At 43.8% G+C, this 23,654-nt stretch overlaps 1 protein-coding gene across 5 annotated transcripts in view; it reads left to right on the top strand.

The window, feature by feature from the left end:
• Positions 1 to 23,654, top strand: part of LOC122922497 — a 363,771-nt gene that overhangs the window by 22,188 nt on the left and 317,929 nt on the right. For all 5 annotated transcript variants that reach the window (XM_044273106.1, XM_044273104.1, XM_044273105.1 and 2 more), the window contains exon 2: positions 11,156 to 11,224. In XM_044273106.1, the coding sequence (XP_044129041.1) occupies positions 11,156 to 11,224 (69 nt within the window). The remainder of the gene's footprint in view (positions 1 to 11,155; positions 11,225 to 23,654) is intronic.

The following is a 23,654-nucleotide window of genomic DNA, read 5'->3' as shown; positions in this document are numbered from 1 at the left end:
CACTCTTGGCATTCTCTTGATGAGCTTCAAGAGGTAGTCGCCTGAAATGGTCTTCCAACAGTCTTGAAGGAGTTCCCAGAGATGCTTAGCACTTGTTAGCCCTTTTGCCTTCACTCTGCCATCCAGCTCACCCCAAACCATCTCGATTGGGTTCAGGTCTGGTGACTGTGGAGGCCAGGTCATCTGGCGCAGCACCCCATCACTCTCCTTCATGGTCAAATAGCCCTTACACAGCCTGGAAGTGTGTTTGGGGTCTTTGTCCTGTTGAAAAATAAATGATGGTCCAACCAAACGCAAACCGGATGGAATAGCATGCTGCTGCATGATGCTGTGGTAGCCATGCTGGTTCAGTATGCCTTCAATTTTGAAAAAATCCCCAACAGTGTCACCAGCAAAGCACCCCCACACCATCACATTTCCTCCTCCATGCTTCACGGTGGGAACCAGGCATGTAGAGTCCATCCGTTCACCTTTTCTGCGTCGCACAAAGACACGGTGGTTGGAACCAAAGATCTCAAATTTGGACTCATCCAACCAAAGCACAGTTTTCCACTGGTCTAATGTCCATAATGTTCTTTAGCCCAAACAAGTCTCTTCTGCTTGTTGCCTGTCCTTGGCAGTGGTTTCCTAGCAAATATTCTACCATGAAGGCCTGATTCACACAGTCTCCTCTTAACAGTTGTTCTAGAGATGTGTCTGCTGCTAGAACTGTGTGGCATTTAACCTGGTCTCTAATCTGAGCTGCTGTTAACCTGCGATTTCTGAGGCTGGTGACTCGGATGAACTTATCCTCCGCAGCAGAGGTGACTCTTGGTCTTCCTTTCCTGGGGCGGTCCGCATGTGAGCTAGTTTCTTTGTAGCGCTTGATGGTTTTTTGTGACCTGCACTTGGGGACACTTTCAAAGTTTTCCCAATTTTTCGGCCTGACTGACCGACCTTCATTTCTTGAAATAATGATGGCCACTCCTTTTCTTTTGCTTTTCTTGCCATTATACAAATTCTAACAACAGTTTATTCATTAGGACAGGGCACACCTGTGAAGTGAAAACCATTTCAGATGACTACCTCTTGAAGCTCATCAAGAGAATGCCAAGAGTGTGCAAAGCAGTAATCAAAGCAAAAGGTGGCTCCTTTGAAGAACCTAGAATATGACATATTTTCAGTTGTTTCACACTTTTTTGTTATGTATATAATTCCACATGTGTTAATTTAGTTTTGATGATCTACCCCCTCAGGTGTACCCCATAAAAAAAAACTGTTCCAAAAATGCAATTTTTGTTGTCCCCTTCATCACAAAAAGTGTAATTCCAAGCGATCAAAAGGACATATGCACTCCAAAATATTACCAATCAAAGCGTCATCTCTTCCTGCAAAAAATGAGCCCTTACATAAGACAATCGCCCCCAAAAAAACATATGGCTTTCAGAAAATGGAGATGCTAAAACGTTATGTATATAATTTTCAAAAGTGCTTTTATTGTGTAAAACTAAAATACATAAAAAAAAAGACCTATTGGGTATTGCTGTGTCTGTAACATACTGCGCTATCAAAATATCACCTGATCTAACCCCTAAGGTGCCTAGAGGCGGCCGGACAAAAACTGCAGCATGCCCTTATATAAAAAATGTTTCCCTCTTTTATTTAACCCTTAGAATACTGGATTTCTTTTTTTTTTTTTTTTTTTTTTTTTTTTTTTTCTTTTTTCGTTTTAGCATGCTGCAGTTTTTGTCCAGCTGCCTCTAAGCATGTTTGCCGTGCTGCGGCCGAACCTCTGGCCTGTCCTCATTATAGTGAATGGGGCCAGAGCGGACATATGGCGGCACACATTGGCTAGTGTTAGTACGAACAAACAGCCTGCTAATGCTAATGTGAAAGTAGCCTTATATAACCCCTCCCCCCTCTTTTATTTAACCCTTAGGATATTGGAGTGTTTTGTTTTTTAATTTTTCTTCCCCATCTTCTTTGAGCCATAACTTTTTCATGTTTCCGTTCACATAGCTGTATGAGGGCTTATTTTTTGCAGGACAAGTTGTACCTTTTAATGCCATTAATTATTATTAATTACGGCCTACAATGTACTGGGAAGCAGTAAAAAAAAAATCCAAATGGGGTAGATTTGGAAAAGAAACGAGATTCCTCCACAGTTTTTTGGGTCTGATTCGCACAGCATTTAATTTGTGGCAAAACTGACCCATACCCTTCATTCTCTGGGTCAGTACGATTGCAACGATACCCCATGTGTATAGATTTTTTTATGTCTAAATTGTGTAAAAACTAATTTAAACTTTTGAAAAATATTTTTTTACATCACCATATTCTGACCCCCATAACTTTTTTATAGTTACCGGTATATCTACTGAGCTGTGTTTGGGCTCATCTTTTGTAGGACAACCTGTAGTTTTTATTGATGCCATTTTGGAGTATGTGTGACTTTTTGCTCATTTTATAAGTAAGAGAAGCAATGAAAAAATGGCAAATTGGCGATTTTGACCCTTTTTTCCGTTACTTTATTCAGTGTATTGTATGTTTTAGTACGGGCGTTTTCAGTGGCAGTGATTCTTATGATGGTTATTGTTTGTTATTTAGTAATTTTTATTATATGGAAAGCGAGCCGATTAAAAAAAAAAAGCTGATCTCAACCACTTCAGCAAGGCTGAGCCCACTCAAATTAATTACCGCCGTCCCCATTGGCCGCAGGGGACACCAGTAACTTTTTCCGCAAGCTTCTAGTTTTTGCGCATTTAGATGCTGTGATCTCACTTGATCACTGCATTTAATGCCTTTAATTACCGCAGTCGTGTGAGCAGGCACCATGTTTTCCTATCGCTCCAGTGCCGTACATGTTTGAGGTTTGGGTTGCATTTTGTAGTGAGAGATTATCTTTAAGGCCTCATGCACACGACAGTTTTTTTTCACGGCCCGCAAAAACGGGGTCCGTGGGTCCGTGATCTGTGACCGTTTTTTCGTCCGTGGGTCTTCCTTGATTTTTGGAGGATCCACGGACATGAAAAAAAATTCGTTTTGGTGTCCGCCTGGCCGTGCGGAGCCAAACGGATCCGTCCTGAATTACAATGCAAGTCAATGGGGACGGATCAGTTTGATGTTGACACAATATGGTGCCATTTCAAACGGATCCGTCCCCATTGACTTTCAATGTAAAGTCTGGAGTTCTTTTATACCATCGGATTGGAGTTTTCTCCAATCCGATGGTATATTTTAACTTGAAGCGTCCCCATCACCATGGGAACGCCTCTATGTTAGAATATACTGTCGGATATGAGCTACTTCGTGAACCTCAAATCCGACAGTATATTCTAACACAGAGGCGTTCCCATGGTGATGGGGACGCTTCAGGTTAGAATACACTACAAACTTTGTACAAGACTGCCCCTGCTGCCTGGCAGCACCTGATCTCTTACTGGGGGATATGATAGCACAATTAACCCCTTTAGGTGCGGCACCTAAAGGGGTTAATTGTACTATCATATTCCCCTGTAAGAGATCAGGGCTGCCAGGCAGCAGGGGGCAGCCCCCCCCTCCCCAGTTTGAATATCGTTGGTGGCACAGTGTGCCCCCACCATCGCCCCCCCTCCCTCTATTGTATTAAATCGTTGGTGGCACAGTGTGCCAACCACCATCGGCCCCCCTCCCTCTATTGTATTAAATCGTTGGTGGCACAGTGTGCCAACCACCATCGGCCCCCCCTCCCTCCCTCTATTGTATTAAATCGTTGGTGGCACAGTGTGCCAACCACCATCGCCCCCCCTCCCTCTATAGCAGTAACATTGGTGGCAGTGTGCGGTCTCAACAGTAGAAGATTCATACTTACCTGCTTGCTGCTGCGATGTCTGTGTCCGGCCGGGAGCTCCTCCTACTGGTAAGTGAAAGGTCTGTGCGGCGCATTGCTAAAGAACTGTCACTTACCAGTAGGAGGAGCTCCCGGCCGGACACAGACATCGCAGCTCCCAGGTAAGTATGAATCTTCTACTGTTGAGACCGCACACTGCCACCAATGTTACTGCTATAGAGGGAGGGGGGGGGGTGATGGTGGTTGGCACACTGTGCCACCAACGATTTAATACAATCGAGGGAGGGAGGGGGGCCGATGGTGGTTGGCACACTGTGCCACCAACGATTTAATACAATAGAGGGAGGGAGGGGGGGGGGGGGCGATGGTGGGGGCACACTGTGCCACCAACGATATTCAAACTGGGGAGGGGGGGGGTCTGCCCCCTGCTGCCTGGCAGCCCTGATCTCTTACAGGGGAATATGATAGTACAATTAACCCCTTTAGGTGCCGCACCTGAAGGGGTTAATTGTGCTATCATATCCCCCTGTAAGAGATCGGGTGGTGCCAGGCAGCAGGGGGCAGTCTTGTACAAAGTTTGCAGTGTATTCTAACTAGAAGCGTCCCCATCACCATGGGAACGCTTCTGTGTTAGAATATACTGTCGGAAATGAGTTTTCACGAAGTGAAAACTTAGATCAGAAAAAGCTTTTATGCAGACGGATCTTCGGATCCGTCTGTATGAAAGCAACCTACGGCCACGGATCACGGACACGGATGCCAATCTTGTGTGCATCCGTGTTCTTTCACGGACCCATTGACTTGAATGGGTCCGTGAACCGTTGTCCGTCAAAAAAATAGGACAGGTCATATTTTTTTGACGGACAGGATACACGGATCACGGCCTCGGCTGCAAAACGGTGCATTTTCCGATTTTTCCACGGACCCATTGAAAGTCAATGGGTCAGCGAAAAAAAACGGAAAACGGCACAACGGCCACGGATGCACACAACGGTCGTGTGCATGAGGCCTAAGGCTGACATTTCTTAAGGCCTACAAAAACTAACTTAATCAGATTCTCAGTAGAGCGAAGGGGCGCAGACTGGTAAGTGCGAGCGAACTTGCGTATCTGCTACCCATGCACCCGACACTACCGGCCTTCTACAGTTTGCCCAAAATTCATAAGGGGACTGATCCCTTAAAGGGAATGCCGATAGTGTTGGGAATTGGCAGTCTCACTTAAAGAATCAGCATTTATGTAGACAAAATCCTTAGGCCTTTTGTGTTCAGCCTGCCGTCCTTTGTTAGGGATTCTATGGACGTGTTGAGGAGATTAAATGATATCAGATGTGACAGTGACACCCTCCTCGCCAGCCTGGATATGGAAGCTTTGTATAGCTCCATCCCACATCAATGAGGCTGTGAGGCAGTACAGACATTCTTACTGGAGAGTGGGTCTCATCTTCACGAGCATAACGAACTCGTAATCACACTGCTCAACTTCATTCTGTACCATAACATCTTCATGTTTGACCGTTCTCACTACCGCTAGCTCAGTCCCTGTGCCCCCACTTTCACCAACCTCTACCTGGGCTGGTGGGAAAGAGACAGTTTTTAACGATGAGATGGAAGAATGGACCTCATCCATATTATTATGGATGAGGTTCATTGATGATATATTTATCCTATGGAGAGGTACAAAGAAAAAATTCTCTGACTTTGTATCAAGGCTGAATATAAACACCTTGGGCCTCTACTTCACATCTGTAATTGATGAAAAACATATCATTTTTCTGGACCTTGCGATCGAGATTGACCCCTCTGGATATTTTAAAACAAAAGTGTTTCGTAAACCCACGGCCACTAATGCCCTCTTGATGGCAGAGTGGACATCCGTACCCACTCAAGAGGGGCATTCCTAAGGGGCAGTACTTTAGAATGAGACGGAACTGCTCTCAGTGGTCTGATTTTAAGGTATCAGCGGATGACCTAGAAAAACGGCTTGTTGAGAAGGGATACCCTAAACCTGTTCTAAAGGAGGCCTATCAACATGCGGCTGCATGTGATAGGGAACATCTCTTGCATCCCAAAAATAGGACATTTGAGGATGCACAGTTACGTATCATAGGAACCTTCGACACGGCGCACAAAGAGATGTGTGCATTGTTGACTGAGCACTGGGAGATTTTAAAAACTGACCCAGATGTCTGACATCTAGTAGGTGGGTATCCCATGATCACATACCGTCGTGGGGGAAACATTAAGGATAAGGTGGTCCCCAGTGCCTTTAACTCTCCCATGAATGAGACCTGGTTAGGGGCAAATATACCAAATGGCACATATAAATGTGGAAACTGCATAGCCTGCAAAGTGATCTTAAAGGGTATACATTTTACCAGCTCAACGATAGGGCATGAATATATTATCAAATCCTTTATTAGCTGTAAGACAGTAGGGGTGGTATATCTCGCGACCTGCATTTGTGGATTACAATATGTAGGGAAAACCAAGCGCGAATTTGGGAGGCGCATAGGGGAACACCTATTGAAGATCAGAAGCATTGGTGATACCCCCATTGCGCAACACATGGCAGCTTGCCACCCCAGGACAACAGATTGCTTCAAATTTCAGGGCATTGAACATGTAAGACCACCGCCCAGGGGAGGTGATATTGATATACTGCTTGTCAGAAAGGAGGCACAGTGGATCTTTACACTAAACACTGTTAAACCAAAAGGGTTTTATTGAATGAAGGGCAGTGCCCTTTGTCCTCTGTCATTCATTTGGATAGATATACTGTTCCCTCTGATGACTCTCCTTTACTGTGACCTCTCCCAATCGATCATATGTGGAGACCATCCCAAGTGTGTCCCTAATGTCCTGAGTATGAGTGTCAGTGTCTTACGCTTCTGCTATTTATGGGGACTACTAAGGGACTGTATGTAATGGGATCCCGTATGCTTCAAGCAGGATCGATTTTATTTTCATAATTTTTTTTTATTTTTACTTCTTATCCTCTGGTAACCACTTATGGCAGTATAGATTTTAACCAGCTCAGCCCCCCTAGCTTAAACCCCCTAACCACTTAAGGACTCGGGGCGTACCGGTACGTCCTAACTTTAAATCGGGATTCCGGCGCCGCGGGGGTTAATCGGAACGGGATGACCCCCCCATCAGCGATTGCAGAAAACCGCAGGTCAATTCAGACCTGCGGTTTTCTGCGTTTCCGGTCCATTCGGGTCTCCGATGAACCGGAAAAAGGCTGCGATAAATGGCGTGATTATACACCACCAATCGCAGTACGAAGATTTGGAGAGGCTGTGCTGGCCCTGGTGCTGAATACCGCTGTCCAGGGTGCTGATTGGTACAGGGGAGAGAGGCGCGAGATTCAGACTTCCTGCGCTCCTCTCTCCCCTCCTCTTCCTGTCCAACACCAGCTCCTGCGTCCCCCTAATTGCCATCCATGACCCTCCTGCACCCATCGCCATCCAGGTAGGGTAGGGTCAGAGAGGGAGAGGCACCATTAGGCAGGGAAATAAGGGAAAAGTTAGGAAAAAAAACAAAAAAAAAACTTTATCTAAAACTTTGTGTTCCATCTCTCAGACCCCAGACGCCCCCACCACCAGCCCCCCACTCTGGGTGTTAGCGGGAAACTCGTGTGGGACCTTATGTACCCACTGCTGGATAACGGTTACCACTTGTACGTGGATAACTTTTATACCAGCATTCCCTTGTTCAGGTCCTTTGCCGCCAGATCCACGTTCGCTTGTGGGACGGTGCTGAAAAATCAACGCGGCCTCCCTGCCTACCCCATCCAGGTACCTATCCCCAGGGTTGAGACCCGTGCCCTTACCAGTGGAAACCTATTGCTGGTCAGGTATAAGAACAAGAGGGATGTCCTTATGCTGTCCACAATCCACGGTAACAGCACCACCCCCGTCTCTCTGCGAGGTACTGCGGCAACGGTCCTCAAGCCCGATTGTATCGTAGACTACAATCGGTATACAGGAGGAGTTGATCTCTCTGATCAAGTCCTCAAGCCATATAACGCCATGCGCAAAACCCGGGCATGGTACAAAAAAGTTGCGGTCTACTTGGTACAGGTTGCCATGTGCAAATCTTTTGTACTATAATAAAGCGCTAACAGCACAGGGACATTCCTCCAGTTCTATGGGGCAGTCCTCAAGGCCCTGATCTTTTCGGACCGGGAAAGAGCAGGCCGGAGTACCTCGGGAACTAGAGGCGCCCGGATCGTCCCTGGCCAACACTTTCCAGGTGTGATCCCCCATACTGGCAAGAAGGGACGAACCCAAAAAAAGTGCAGAGTGTGTCACAGGAGGGGGATACAGAAGGACACCACCACTCAGTGCGACACGTGCCCCGATCATCCGGGCCTCTGCGTTATCGATTGCTTCAGGGAGTATCACACTTCCATGGAGTACTAAATTTTTATAATCCCCAACAGTCCACTAGAGAATATAAAAAACTATGGCTCCCAGACTTTGGAGACACGGAAACAATTTTTTTTTCCCCCCCAAAACATTTACATTTTAGTGCAGGCATCCTCAAATAGCCGCCCTCCAGATGTTGTAAAACTATAACTCCAGCATGCCCAGACAACCTACAGCCATCAGCAGGACATGGTGGGAATTGTAGTTTTACAACATCTGGAGGGCCGCAGTTTTAGGATGCCTGCTTAGTGTCTCCAAAGTCTGAGAGCCATACATATTGGGCATCGTCGCGTGCGTAAAAGTCGTCGCTATAAAAATAACTTTTGATCAAACCCCTCGGATGAACGGTGTTAAAAATATAAAATTAAAACTGTACCAAAACACACATTTTCGAGCAAAATTTCCATTTGAATCCTTTTTTCCGGAAATAAAGCAAGGGTTAACAGCCAAACAAAACTAAATATTTATTGCCCTGATTCTGTCGTTTGCAGAAACACCCCATATGAGGTCGTAAATGGCTATATAGCCGCACGGCAGGGCATAGAACGAAGGGAACTCCATACGGTTTCTGGAAGGCAGATTTTGATGGACTGTTTTGTTTTTTTTTGTTGTTTTTTTGACACCATGTCCCATTAGAAGCCCCCCCCCCCCCCCCCCCCGATGTAGCCTAGACTAAAAAAAACTCCAAAAAAGTGACCCCATCTAAGAAACTACACCCCTCAAGGTATTCAAAAGTTACCTTACAAACTATGTTAACCCTTTAGGTGTTAAATTTTTTGTTACGGTGCCTCAAAAAAGAGCAACCAAAAATCATATTTACCCCTAAAATAGTCCCAAAACAAAAACCTCCTTATCCCGTAGTTTCCTAGATGGGGTCACTTTTATGGAGTTTCTACTCTAGGGGTGCATCAGGGGGGCTTCAAATGGGACATGGTGTCAAAAAACCAGTCCAGCAAAATCTGGCTTCCAAAAACCATACAGCGCACCTTTCACTCTACGCCCCGCTGTGTGGCCCTACAGTAGTTTACGGCCACATATGGGGTGTTTCTGTAAACGGCAGAGTCAGGGCAATAAAGATACAGTCTTGTTTGGCTGTTAACCCTTGCTTTGTTAGTGGAAAAAATGGGTTAAAATTGGAAATTAGGCAAAAAAAAATGTAATTCTTAAATTTCGTACCCATTTGCCAATAACTCTTGTGCAACACCTAAAGGGTTAACAAAGTTTGTAAAAATCTGTTTTTTTTATATACCTTGAGGGGTGTAGTTTATAGAATGGGGTCATTTTTGGGCGGTTTCTATTATGTAAGCCTCGCAAAGTGACTTCAGACCTGTAGTGGTCCCTAAAAATTGGGTTTTTGTAAATTTCTGAAAAATTTCAAGATTTGCTTCTAAACTTCTAAGCCTTGTAACATCCCCAAAAAATAAAATATCATTCCCAAAATAATTCAAACATGAAGTAGACATATGGGGAATGTAAAGTCATCAACATTTTTGGGGGTATTACTATGTATTACAGAAGTAGAGAAACTGAAACTCTGAAATTTGCAAATTTTTCCAAATTTTTGGTAAATTAGGTATTTAAGCAAAAAAATATATATTTTTTTACTTCATTTTAACAGTGTCGTGAAGTACAATATGTGACGAAAAAACAATCTCAGAATGGCCTGGATAAGTCAGTGTTTTAAAGTTATGAGCACTTAAAGTGACACTGGTCAGATTTGCAAAAAAGCTGGCATAGATTTCCTTTGCGGCAGAATTATTGGCTTTTTATGACTTTGTGCATCGTATACCAGCAGTATTTACTATTAACCCCTTAAGGACTCAGCCCAATTTCACCTTAAGGCTTAAGGTGAAATTGGGCTGAGTCCTTAAGGGGTTAATAGTAAATACTGCTGGTATACGATGCACAAAGTCATAAAAAGCCAATAATTCTGCCGCAAAGGAAATCTATGCCAGCTAGGGATTTGGTGTAAGTTTCTGGTGCACATGTTAACTCCTTCCCAATCAACACTGTATATGTACGGCACTAGTTGTCTTCCTAAGCTCCAATAGCTGCCGGGCTTCTGCTGTTTCACCCAGCAGAGACTGGGGCTAATGTCTGTGATAAAAGTTGGAATATTCGCACTTAGCCTGTTACTAAGTAATAAACGTTTGATGGGAGTGTCCCCTTAAATAAAAAGACTAGGTACAGAATAGCACAACTTGTTCAGCAAAGGTTTGAGGACAGTTCAAGTTGATTTAGTTTCCTGATACTCCAGATCTTAATAATTTTGATTAGACCGGAGGATTTTGTTCAAGCTATAAAAAAGTAATTCAAAATACTCTGATCTTTCCCTATGGTGTAGCTGTGACAGCATCTTCTTGGCTGCAGCGATGACATGTAACTGTTTGGCTGCAGTGGTGTCCAAGGTAATCACTGGTTTTAGCAGTTCACGGCACATGACCATTAAAGCCCATGGTTGGCTGAAGTGGCTTCTTGGAATATATGGAATTGTAAAAGCTGTAGCCATAGTCTGGCAGGGAAGATTGGAAAGGTGGTGCCGTCTTTTGAGAGGACAATAAGAAAAACAATATTTTTCATTAGACCTCAGGTCATACCACCAGTCAGATCCCCAATGTTAATCAGACCTCAGATGACAGCCACAATCAGACCCCCAATGGGGGTGTGGGGTGTGGGGGGTGTGTGTGAAGTGGTGGTGCCACTTCCTGTTCCAGTACTATCAATCATGCAATCACTGCAGACCAGGTATTGCACAAGCTGCTGGGTCTTAGCTTTTTTTTTTTCCCTGGCAAAACAAAAAAATAACCTAAAAATTATATCCCATGTATTGCTGAAAAAGCACAAATAATATTTTTACTGTATTGATGAATACACTTTGAATATAACTAATTTTTTTTCTCTTTTTTTTCTTTTACAGTTGTGCAGTGTTTCTTGTGCTTCAGCTCTCAATCTTCAGAGTCACTTTTTGGGCATCAAGCACAGGAGGGTGAGGAGAACCATTTTGTTAACAAGTTAATTAGTTGTTGTTCCTTTTTTATTTATTTATTTTATTTTCTTTTTTATCTTTATTTTTATTTTGTCTTTCACCTAAAATGACCATTACACAACACAAACATCATGATAACCATTACATTCCCCATATTATAATCGTACCTTTCATATTGCTGTCCGTCGCCTATTCTCTCTTAAAAACGCTTTTAATCCATATGCTAATCAGGTTCTGAAGGTGCCCAGGGGCGGCATTTATGCGGCCGGTGCCCAGGCTCCTCTGCGCTGTTCAAATCAAACCCCTCCCCTTTCACCCCTCTGGCCCGCCCTCGGTACGTCAGATACCATCCTCCAGTTAATGACAAATCCGGCGCCTGCGCACTCCATTACCCACTAGGGCAGAGGCAGCAGAGCGTTTAATGCGCATGCGCCGGCCCGATCTAGCCGGCGGAAGTAAACTACCAAAATATCGGGATGTACGGGCCGGCGCATGCACATTAAACGCTCTGCTGCCTCTGCCCTAGTGGGTAATGGAGTGCGCAGGCGCCGGATTTGTCATTAACTGGAGGATGGTATCTGACGAACCGAGGGCGGGCCAGAGGGGTGAAAGGGGAGGGGTTTTATTTGAGCAGTGCCGTGGAGCCTGGGCACCGGCCGCCTAAACGCCGCCCCTGGGCACCTTCAGAACCTGATTAGCATATGGATTAAAAGCGTTTTTAAGAGAGAATAGGCGACGGACAGCAATATGAAAGGTACGATTATAATATGGGGAATGTAATGGTTATCATGATGTTTGTGTTGTGTAATGGTCATTTTAGGTGAAAGACTCCCTTTAAGGCCCCTATTCACATTAGTGTATTGTCAGCCCAATCCTCTTGTTCTCCTGGGAAATAATCCACTGCCAGAAGTTTCTGGCAGCAACTTTCTCTCCTCTACCCATCGAATATATGTACACATTATTGGACTAAGCTAAATATAGAGTGCCTTGCAAAAGTATGTACTTGACTTTTTTTGTATTTTGGTGTATCACAACCTGGAATTAAAATGGATTGTTTGAGCATTTGCATCATGTAATTTACAGAACATGCCCACAACTTTGAAGATGTTTTTTCTTTTTTTTTGTCTATTGCGGAGCAAACAACAATATGGACAAAATAACAGAATGTGCATAACTCCCCCCCCCCCCCCCCCCCCCACTTTGTAGAGCCACCTTTTTTCGGCAATCACAGCTCCAAGTTGCTTTGGATAAGTCTCTATGAGTTTGCCACATCTTACCGCTGGCATTTTTGTCCATTCCTCCTTGCAAAACTGCTCCAGCAATCTTTAAGTCTGACCACAGAATTTCTATTGGCTTGAGATCTGGGCTTTGACTAGGCCTTTCCAACACATTTACATGTTTCCCCTTGAGTGGTTTAAGTGTTGCTTTAGCAGTGTGTTTGGCGTCATTGTCCTGCTGGAAGGTGAACCTCCGTCCTAGCCTCAAGTCACGCACAGAGTGGTACAGGTTTTGCTGAAGAATGTCCATGTATTTAGCACCATCCACCTTTCCCTCAACTTTGACCAATTTCCCAGTCCTGGCTGCTGAAAAACATCCCCACAGCCTGATGCTGCCACCACTATGTTTCACTGTGGGGATGGTGTTTTCTTGTGGGTGATGTGTTTGCACCAGGCATAGCGTTTTCTTTGGCCCAAAAAGTTAAATTTTAGTCTCATCAGACCAGAGCACCTTCCCCCATACATTTTGTGAGTCTCCCACATGCCTATACGCAAACTTAGATTTTAGCTGAAAGAAATGGCTTTCTTCTGGCCACTCTGCCATAAAGCCCAATTCTATGGAGCGTACGGCTTATTGTCGTCCTATGTACAGATACTCCAGTCTCTGCTGTGAAACTCTACAGCTCCTCCAGGGTTACCTTAGGTCTTTGTGCTGCCTTTCAGATTAATGCCCTCCTTGCCTGGTCTGTCAGTTTTGGTGGGTGGCCGTCTCTCTTGGCATTTTTGCTGTTGTGTCATGTTCTTTCCTTTTGGTTATGATCGATTTGATGGTGTTCCTCGGGATTATTAAAGATATGGATGGATATATATCGGGGATCGACCGATATAGATTTTTTAGGACCGATAATTTGTGAACTTTCAGGCCGATAGACGATAATTTATACCAATATTCTGGGAATTTTCATTTTTGAAAAAAATATATTAAAAATTCCTACACAAATCTGCTGAAAATTAATGTTTATAGTTAATGTGTAGGTTTTTTTTGTAAATCTTTTTTTCATTTATACTTAATATTTTGGTGTTTTTTATTTTTATTTTTTTAACTTTTTATTTTTCTTCTTCTAACTTTTAGCCCCCTTAGGGACTAGAACCCTTGTCCTATTCACCCTGATAGATCTCGATCAGGGTGAATAGGAGCTCTCACTGTCCCTGCTGCTCTGTGCTTTGTGCACACAGCAGCATGGAGCTTACCATTGCAGCCAGGGCTTCAATAGCGTTCCTGGCTGCCATGGTAACTGATCGGAGCCCCAGGATTACACTGCCTGGATTACACCATCCTGTGGCCACTGCCAGTAATGATTAATACTGGGGGGCTTGGGGGGGGGGGGGGCGCATTGCGCCACCAATGTTTTAATGCTGGGGGGCTTGGGGGGGCGCACTGCGACACCAATGAAGTTAAATCTCTAATTTATTCTTATACAGGAGGTGGGAGCTGGCTGCAGAATCACATAGCCGTCTCCTGACCTCTTTGAGCCGTAGCTGCGATCCACAGCACCTGAGGAGTTAACTACCGCAGATCGCATCTACAGCTCATAGAGGTCGGGAGCCGGCTATGTGATTCTGCAGCCAGCTCCCGCCTCCTGTTCAATTTGAATGAATGAAAGACATTTATCTTCATTGGTTGCGCAGTGGCCACAGCCCCTCCCCTTCTTTTGTCCCCTGTCCTCCCATTGACTGCAGCGGCGGCAGCAGCACAGGGGGATGGAGGCACTGCTTCCTTCTCCCCTGTGCTGCTGCTGCTGAGGGAACACGGAGAGCGATAAGAGCAGCGCGATCTGTGTTCCCAATAAGTTATAGGAATATCGGCAAAATAAATGCCGATACCTATAAGTCAAAATCCTCAATATCTGCCGATAATATCGGTGAAACCGATAATCGGTCGATCCCTAATATGTATATAAATAATTTTTTACATTTTTTTTTTTTTTACAACCTAACCCTGACTTTTACTTCTCAACAACATTGTCCCTTACTTGTTTGGAGAGTTCCTTGGTCTTCATGGCAGTGTTTGGTTAGTGATGCCTGTTGCTTAGGTGTTGCAGCCTCTGGGGCCTTTCAAAAAAGGTGTGTATATGTAATGACAGATCATGTGACACTTAGATTGCACAAAGGTGGACATAATGTCACTAATTATGTGACTTTTGAAGGTAATTGGTTGCACCACAGCTCTTTATGGGCTTCCTAACGAAGGGGGTGAATACATACGTACATGCCAATTTTCTGTTTTCTATTTCTAAACAATAGTTTTATTTATAAATTTTTCTCATTTCACTTCACCAACTTAGACTATTGTGTTCTGATCCATCACATAAAATTCAGATTAACAAAACATTGAACTTAAGGCTTTAATGTAACAAAACATGAAAAAAGGGGTGAATACTTTTGCCAGGTGCTATACATATGTATGGAGGAGTTGTTATGGAGGCTGGTGAGATAGCTGTCGGCTAAAAGATCATATAGCTGACAGCTATTGGATGTGTACGCGCAGCCTAAGACTAGTGTACATCTTATGTGGATGAAATGTTTGACCACCTTTCGTTGGGCATATATTAGGTACGTTGAATTTCATGATGTCCAGCCTTCTTTTTTTTTTCTTCTTCTTTCTCAAGGGAGATAAGTTACCTCCAGAGTTTTGTTGCAGCAGCTTATTCTCCTTTCTTGATTGCAAACACATGCATACTCCTCCACGCCAATGAATGAGTGTTTGGTCGACAGTAGTTTGAAAGTTTTATGGCTCCTTTTGAGTTATCTTGGTAGTATGGGTCTGGTTCAAATTAAATTCCATCAGGACCAGGTCATGATCAGACCAGGTGCAGGGGGCATGTCTAGCGTATAGAACATGTGGGAGCACACATGTTGAGGTTAATATCCAATCAATCCTAGTGTAATGTTTGTGTGCTGGGGAAAAGTACATATAACCACGTTGTGGCCCACTAAACTCGCTCCAGCAATCAGCTATGTCTAATGTCCACATAACTTGACGTATGCAATCCTTCGACTTGGAAGATGATTTATCCACTATTGGAGATGATTTGTCCAGCCTTGCATTGAAAGACATTTAAATTGCAGCACCAAATAATTGTCGAAGAATTATACTGCTTGAACAATCTCCCCAGGATATGAAAGAAAGAGGCTGATTATTGGGTGCATACGAGTTCACTAGTCATATGGGTTGTTATAGAGGAAGTGGACAACAATAATATGGGGTCCATCAGGATCTGGAGTAGTAAACTCTAACTGGAATGGCAAAGAGTTGTTTAATGAAAATAGCAACACCCTTTCTTTTAGTAAAGAATGGCGCATGGGCTAATAAAATGGGGTTCTTGAATGCATGGGCTAGTAAAATTTGGATTCTTGAATACAAATTAATATCAGCTCCTCTTACATTTATAAGAAATGATTCTACACATGACTTGCAAATAAGAAGGATGCGTACAAATCTAGCGTCTCATCCAGAGCATAACTATGAGGGACCAGGAGAGCCAGACAAGAGCCATTTATGTTCGGTACAAAAAGGAGTCAATAACTTGCATGTACCATGACTTGGAGAACAAATACAAACAGGAACCACACAAAATATGCTTAAAATGTGCCCTGGGGGGATCATGGAATTCAGATCTGCAGCAGTCATTAGAAAAAAATACATTTTCAAAGAGATAGAAAGGGGGAGGTCATCTCCACCTGTGAGATACTATGTAGAACAAGATGGCTAAAAGGAATGTAACATGTAGCACTAATCCTCCACTGCTTTGTTGAGTTCAGTAGTGAAAATAGTCTTTTTGTTCGGATAGAGTTCAGTAGGATCAAAAGCAGATGCTGGGGCGTCCACAGCTGGTTCAGGCTCACACAACAGTAGCGACCTGGAACTGTAGAGGGAGGAATCGGTACACGCTCCATGTCAGGTTGTTGGGGCGTGCGGTAAAGCTCAGGGAGTGTTTGCTAAGATGAAGATTGCCCTTGCAACTTCTTTTTTTTGTGACTGTAGGCATGTTCCTCCTGTGAGGTCAAGATGGGTGTAGAATTAAACCAGTTGATGAAAATGAAAGAAAAGTATGCCATGGACAGGGCAGGACATATCGGCAAGAGTCGGGCTCCATAGTGAGGAAGATAATCAACGGAGTAAACAGAGCCACAGTTAGGGATGAGCGAACCCGGACCTCTTTATGGGGGACCGTACCGAACATTACAGTGTCCAGGTACCCGGGCCCCAAAGTCTGTGTTCATTGTTCGGAGTTAAAATAAAGCTTGATAAAATGCCGGATCACGTGGTGTGTTGCTGCTGCACTGATGGGGTTGCAGCCAATGGCAGACGGGGACGAGCCTCCCTAGCATCACCCACGATGCTTGTCCCCGCCTGCCATTGGTAAGTAATATACCTGTGAGGAGCCGTGTGTGTGTGTGTGTGTGTGTGTGTTTTTCTTTTAACTTGGATAACCCCTTTTTAATCAGTTTAATTGTGTTGGTGAGACATACCTGTTTTTTTTTTTGTGGTGCAAAAAATGAAGATTACTCTTGCCGGTATTTGGATTTTCCTGAACCCACGACAGCACCACGAGAGGCTCCGCCCCCATAGACAGGAAACCTAAAGTACAAAAAGGCAGAGGCTCTCATGAGGCTCTCATCCCACTTCAGTATGTTTTTCCAAGGATGAGAGGAATTCCGCCCACAGATATTAGAAACATATCTTCAAACATGGAATATGGGATTTCTCCCAATTTATATTTAATCCCGAATAAAATCCGAACTTATCTATTATATCTATGGCTCTATTGAACTCATCCCCCGTATTGTGCAAAAATAATTAAATATCATCGGCATACATTAATTTTTCCTTTCCATCCTTATACTGAAAACTAATATACTCCTTATTATTTGTTATCAAACATGCCAAAGGTTCTATTGCAATGGTGAATAATAGTGGGGAGAGAGGGCATCTCTGCCTGGTGCCCCTATGAAGGGCAAAAGGCAGGGACAAGCTCCCGTCCACTATCACCCTGGACCTAGGATTGGAATAATTGAGTTGGATCCATCTTATAAATCCCTCCCCTATACCAACCCTTTTTAACACTGCCCATAAATACTCCAACTCGATGCAATCAAAAGCCTTTTGTGCATCAAGTGAGAGTATAGCTTTTTCGCCAGCTTCTATTTTATTAGCTTCCATATTGAGGTACAACCTTCTAATATTTGAGTATATTGTCCTCTCCGGTATAAAACCTGTCTGATCTTCATGAATTATACCTTTGATCACCTTAGAGAGCCTACCAGCCAGAACCTTTGCTAATATTTTCACATCCGTATTCAACAAGGATATTGGCCTATATGAGCCGGGATCTAATTGGTCTTTACTCTTTTTTGGGATCAAAGTTATTATTGCTTCTCTCATTGACTCAGGTAACTCACCGTTTTTTTGGGCCTCACGCAATGTCGCACTTAATTCCGGTATTAACACCTGTGGATAAGTTTTATAAATTTCAAAAGGGAGTCCATCGCACCCTGGTGATTTTAGTGGTTTCACCTGACCCAGAACCTCCTCTATCTCTAAATTAGAAATTTATTTATCCAGGTATTCTTTTTGTATTTTAGATATCTCGGAAATAGCAATCTGATCTAAGTAATTGTCCAGGTCTTATTTGTTATATTGTACCCTAGACTTATAAAGTTCCTCAAAATAATCAACAAAGACCTTTTTAATTCCCTCAGGTGAACTATTTCATCTCTATTGTCCTTAACAGCCCCTATCCATGTTTTCCCTTTCTGATTTTTCACTATACCTGCTAGAATTTTTCCAACCTTTTCTCCCTTCGATGCCAACTGAAACCCCTGAAATAGCAATTCCTTCCTTGTTTTATTCATATAATATGTTTTTAAATTTTCTTGTTCTTGCTCCCATTTCTTCATTATTTCCAGTTGGATTCCTTATACATATGACTCTGGCTTCTTTTAAGTACTTTTCCAATAATTTACCCTTTTCTTTAGTAGTTTTTCTAAAATAGTTCACCTTTTTAAACCAGACATCCTCTCAAGTATGCCTTAGCCGTGTCCCACACTATAGATCTTTTAGCAGAGCCGTTATTTTCTAAAACAAAGTTTTTTTAAATCCAATCCTATACTCTCTCTATCTGGAATATACATTAACCAATGAGGATTGAACTTGAACAGTGGCAGATTTTGCCTCTTGTTCAAATCCAAATCCATTATAAGAGCACTATGATCAGATAAAACCATGGGCAAATACTTTATCATTATCCTATTTTGGGTCATTAAGTTTTTATTTCCTAGAACCATATCTATTATTGACCACGTTTGGTGTGTTTTAGAATAACAATAGTACATTATTTCCTATGGATTTAAGTAACGCCAGCCATCAATCCAATTGAACTCCAGGACCGTTTTACAAAAATCTACATTTTGCACTCTTCCCCCTCCGCCAGACACTGTCTCTGAGTGGATCCATTACAGCATTAAAATCTCCTGTCGCAATCATTATACATTCCTGTTTATTCAACATAAATCTATGCAACTCGTACAACACATCTGATTTATATGGAGGAGGAATATATACATTTGCAATCACCATTCCAACCCCCTCCACATTACAATGTAGAAAGAGGTACCTGCCACAATCGTCCGCCTCATATTTAACACACTCAAATTTGATATCTTTATGTACCAAAATTGAAACCCCTCTAGAGTAGGTAGTATATACCGAGTGCTACCCTTCTGCACTCCATCCCTTCTCCATCCATATGAGGGAATCTTTAACGAAGTGTGTCTCTTGGAGGCAGACGATGGCCGGCAAAAACCTCCTAATCCACTCAAAGACAGCATATCTCTTAATATTTTCCCGCAAACCTCTCACGTTCAGCGAGACAAACCTAACCATCTAGCAGAGGGGGAAGGGAACAAAAAGAGGAAAGGAAAGGAAAAAGAAAGAGAGGGAAAAAAAACAAGGAAACCCCTCTCTCTCTCCCCTCTCCGAAATACCCACCCACACCCTCCCCCCTTCTGAGTAGCTCCCCCTCTGCTGGTCAGCAGACAGGGCAGCTCCATAACTCAGCATTATGGCTCCCCAACCCCCCCCTCACACCCCCGGCCCCCTCAGCTGTCGATCGTATCCAACCGTTCATTTGCATCAATAGGTGTTTGAAAGAATTCAACCTTTCCTTTATACTCCACCCTTAACTTTGCAGGAAAGAGTAAGCTATACTTCAAACCCACCTCCCTTAATCTCCTTTTTACACTGATAAACTCCTTCCTGCGTTTTTCAGTGTCTGCCGAGTAATCTGGGAATAGTCTTATCTTTACCCCATGAATCTGATATTTGTCAGAAACTCTAGCGTCCGACAGTATTGTGTCCCGATCCTTAGAAAATACACATTTCACCAACATATGTCTGGGTTAATCCCCTGGGACCCTCTTTTTCGCTGGGACCCTCTTTTTCGCTGGGACCCTGTGTGCTCTTTCAATGGCAAAAGTAGGCGAAAGAACTCCCTCCTTACAGTTCTTTTATCCACCGCTCCATAAAATCTACACTGTTATTCCCTTCTTCCCGTTCTGGAATCCCTACACATCTTATATTTGCTCTCCTCGATCGATCTTCTTGATTTATTAATTTTTGTTCCATTTTATTATTTATCACTTTTAAACTTACAACCTCTTTCTCTAACTTCTTTACCGAGTATTCCAAGGGGGGAATCCTTTTTTCCATCTCGTGTAGTCGCTCTCTTAATTTCTCCATATCTCCTCGTATTATGCTGACATCCATTTGTACAGCCCCAATCTGTGTCACTATGCTCCCCACTATATTTTCAGTCCTAGACACAGTCTGAAATATATCTTTCATCATTTTAATATCCATCTCTGGAACTACTTCGGGGGTTCCTAAATCCCCCGTTATGCCTAAGGCCCCATTCTCCTGTGTCAGGGTATATGCCTCTGTATGTCCAATCTTTTCTTTCTGTAAAGGGGTAAAGACTGGGGAATTTGGCGTCAAATATTTGCTTAAACTATGCTGTTTTTGCCCAATCTCTAGCCCTGGTATTTATCTCCTAGTACAGGAGCGCGTTGTTCCTCTTTCTTCTTTGGGGGAATCTTATACTTTTGATGTTATTTTCCCCTTTTCTCAGCACCTACTCTCCTCCCTCCCTCCTCCGCTACTCTTCCCCCCCCCCTCCCTTTCTCACAACTATTTCAATTATTTTCAAGTGTTTTCCACCAGCTCTTACAAATTCTCTTGACACCAACCTAAGGACACTGTTTGAAATTATTAGTACGGTATCAATGTTAATATATTATCAACAATTTAGTCCAAGCAGTTAGTCCAACCAACCGGGCCCGTGCATACGGCCTGGTTCCCAAAAAAAAAAAATATGAAAAAAAAGGGGCAGGTTAGGGCTCTTTCACATCTGCGTTATAGTCTTCCGGCATAGAGTTCCGTCGTCGGGGCTCTATGCCGGAAGAATACTGATCAGGATTTTCCTAATGCATTCTGAATGGACAGTCCGTCCTTCAGGATGCATCAGGATGTCTTCCGTTCCGGAACGGAACGTTTTTTGGCCGCAGCAAATAGCGCAGCATGCTGCGCTTTTTGCTCCGGCCAAAAATCCGGAACACTTGCCGCAAGCCCGGATCCGGAATGAATGCCCATTGAAAGGCATTGATCCGGATCCGGCCTTAAGCTAAACGTCGTTTCGGCGCATTGCTGGATGCGACGTTTAGCTTTTTCTCAATGGTTACCATGGCTGCCGGGACGCTAAAGTCCTGGCAGCCATGGTAAAGTGCAGTGGGGAGCGGGGAGCAGCATACTTACCATCCGTGCGGCTCCCGGGGCGCTCCAGAGTGACGTCAGGGCGCCCCAAGCGCATGGATCACGTGATCGCATGGACACGTCATCCATGCGCCTGGGGCGCTCTGACGTCATTCTGGAGCGCCCCGGGAGCCGCACGGACGGTAAGTATAACGCTCCCCACTACTACTATGGCAACCAGGACTTTAATAGCGTCCTGGGTGCCATAGTAACACTGAAAGCATTTTGAAGACTGATCAGTCTTCAAATGCTTTCAGTACACTTGCGTTTTTCCGGATCCGGCGTGTAATTCCGGCAAGTGGAGTACACGCCGGATCCGGACAACGCAAGTGTGAAAGAGGCCTTAGTTAATTAAAGAAACAGAATATTAATAAAAACGGGGAGGGTGAGGGGGGGAACAGATCCAATTAGAGTGTTATTGTTGTAGTTCCTGGTATCATAAACGCGCAAAATCCTGTCCAGAGACAATTTCTTACTTCTTCTCTATATTAGTCCAGGATGAGAGGTTAGTAGGAGCAGAGATCCACAGATCCACAGTATTTAAGGCGCTAGAGCAGATACAGGAGGGATTAATACACAGAGTTAATCTTTGATTGATCCAGAGGATTAGGAGGGGGTTAAGAGGTGTTAGACCTTCAAAGTTTCAAAAAGGGGACTTATGATCAAGACCAGGAGCGGATTATATCAAAATTCACCTATATTATATAGGAAACGCTCCACCATTATTGACATTACATATCTTTAGCATATCTTCACCCCTTTATCCTCCTTTCCCCTCCTCTCTCCCTTGCACTGCTTTCCACAAGGAATACAGGAATAAACTTGTAGGTACACCATACTGCAGATAATATCCGGAGGAGGAGGCAGAGACTGCAGCAGAAGAGGGAGCGGGAGGAGCTCAGATATTTCGTGGTTCTTCAGGTGTCTACTCCACTGCAGCTTGTACTTTGCGGTTAGATGCATGATCTGGCATCTAACCGCAGACACCTGAAGAACCACGAAATATCTGAGCTCCTCCCGCTCCCTCTTCTGCTGCAGTCTCTGCCTCCTCCTCCCCTTCTGGAGCGACAGGGGCACCTGCCACCCTGCAAACATAAGATGTGGCAGCAACACAATGTGTGACGATAGATAGGTAAGCGGGGAAATAACCAAACAAACGACTAGGCCCAAAAGCTAGGGAGAAAAGGGTCACCTCCTAGCGATCCCTAAAAGCTTTCCCTAAACTGCTGTGCCCATATGCATACCCTTAGGGTGGATTTGCACATGCCCTCATGCCTAAACCTGAACACCCTGGGCAAACCCTACGCATCAGGGAAAAGGGAAGAGGCAACCTGCTTCTTCAAACCAGGAAGAAGCGAGCGTCTCCCTCGAGGCCTAGATAAACACACAAAGGGAAATGAAGGAAAGGACTTAACTTGAGCAGAGCTGGAGCAGACAATCCACCACAAATCAAGAGCTCCCAGGAAAGAACTATAACCCGCACAGGCCACTGGGGGAAGGAGGGATAAATAGCCTCACTAACAATGAAACCCAGTACACCTGAGGGAAGGTGGATCCAGCTCAAACCCAAATCAAAACAAACAAAGAGGTCAGACATGTGCAGCCAGTCTGACAGATCTCCGCACATTCACAGGGCAAGACGTGACACACCACCACCTCCATCACTGAATCTCCACCCACACTGTTGCATGGAAGTGTTCAGCTGTCCAAACCCCAAACACTGGAGAGAAAGAGAAAGTATCTCCCTGGCCCTGAATGCCAGCATTTGCCATCAGTGGTAAGGTCCACATATCCACTGATACGTGGACCATAAGTATGGTCAGGGAAGTTGTATCTCCCTGACTGCCCACTGGGTAAATTTTGTGGCGGCTGCTCTTGAGGCTGAAATACATTTTGAGAATTTAATAGCTTTTTATTTTTATTTTTTATTTTTTGTTCTTTTATGCGCACCATTTGTATCAGATGCGTCTAATGGCCTCCACTTTTAACTGTCGCCTGAACCCGCTTAAAATGGGTTGCTTGTTTTATAATCTAACATGTATGGTGCCTCCTTACTCTACCCTGGCAATAGTGCCTTTTTTTTTTTTTTCCCGTGTAGTTTTTATAGCCAAAGTTAAGAGCGATGAATAAAATGAGATAAAATATGAAGGACTGTTACTACTTCTGCTTTTTTAATCCATCTCTGCATCAAAAACTTAAATAAAACTGCTACATAAGACGGATTTTCCACTGCAAATTTGTCACATTTTGTGCCACTGCAAATGTTGAAATTCACAGTGGAAATCTGCAGCATGCCTTGACATGTTGCAGATTTAGTTTAGATAAGATTTCTTAAAATCTCGTA

Source organism: Bufo gargarizans, unplaced genomic scaffold, assembly GCF_014858855.1.
Source record: "Bufo gargarizans isolate SCDJY-AF-19 unplaced genomic scaffold, ASM1485885v1 fragScaff_scaffold_395_pilon:::fragment_2:::debris, whole genome shotgun sequence".
Taxonomy (NCBI): domain Eukaryota; kingdom Metazoa; phylum Chordata; class Amphibia; order Anura; family Bufonidae; genus Bufo; species Bufo gargarizans.
This window is presented reverse-complemented; position numbering and strand designations above follow the sequence as displayed.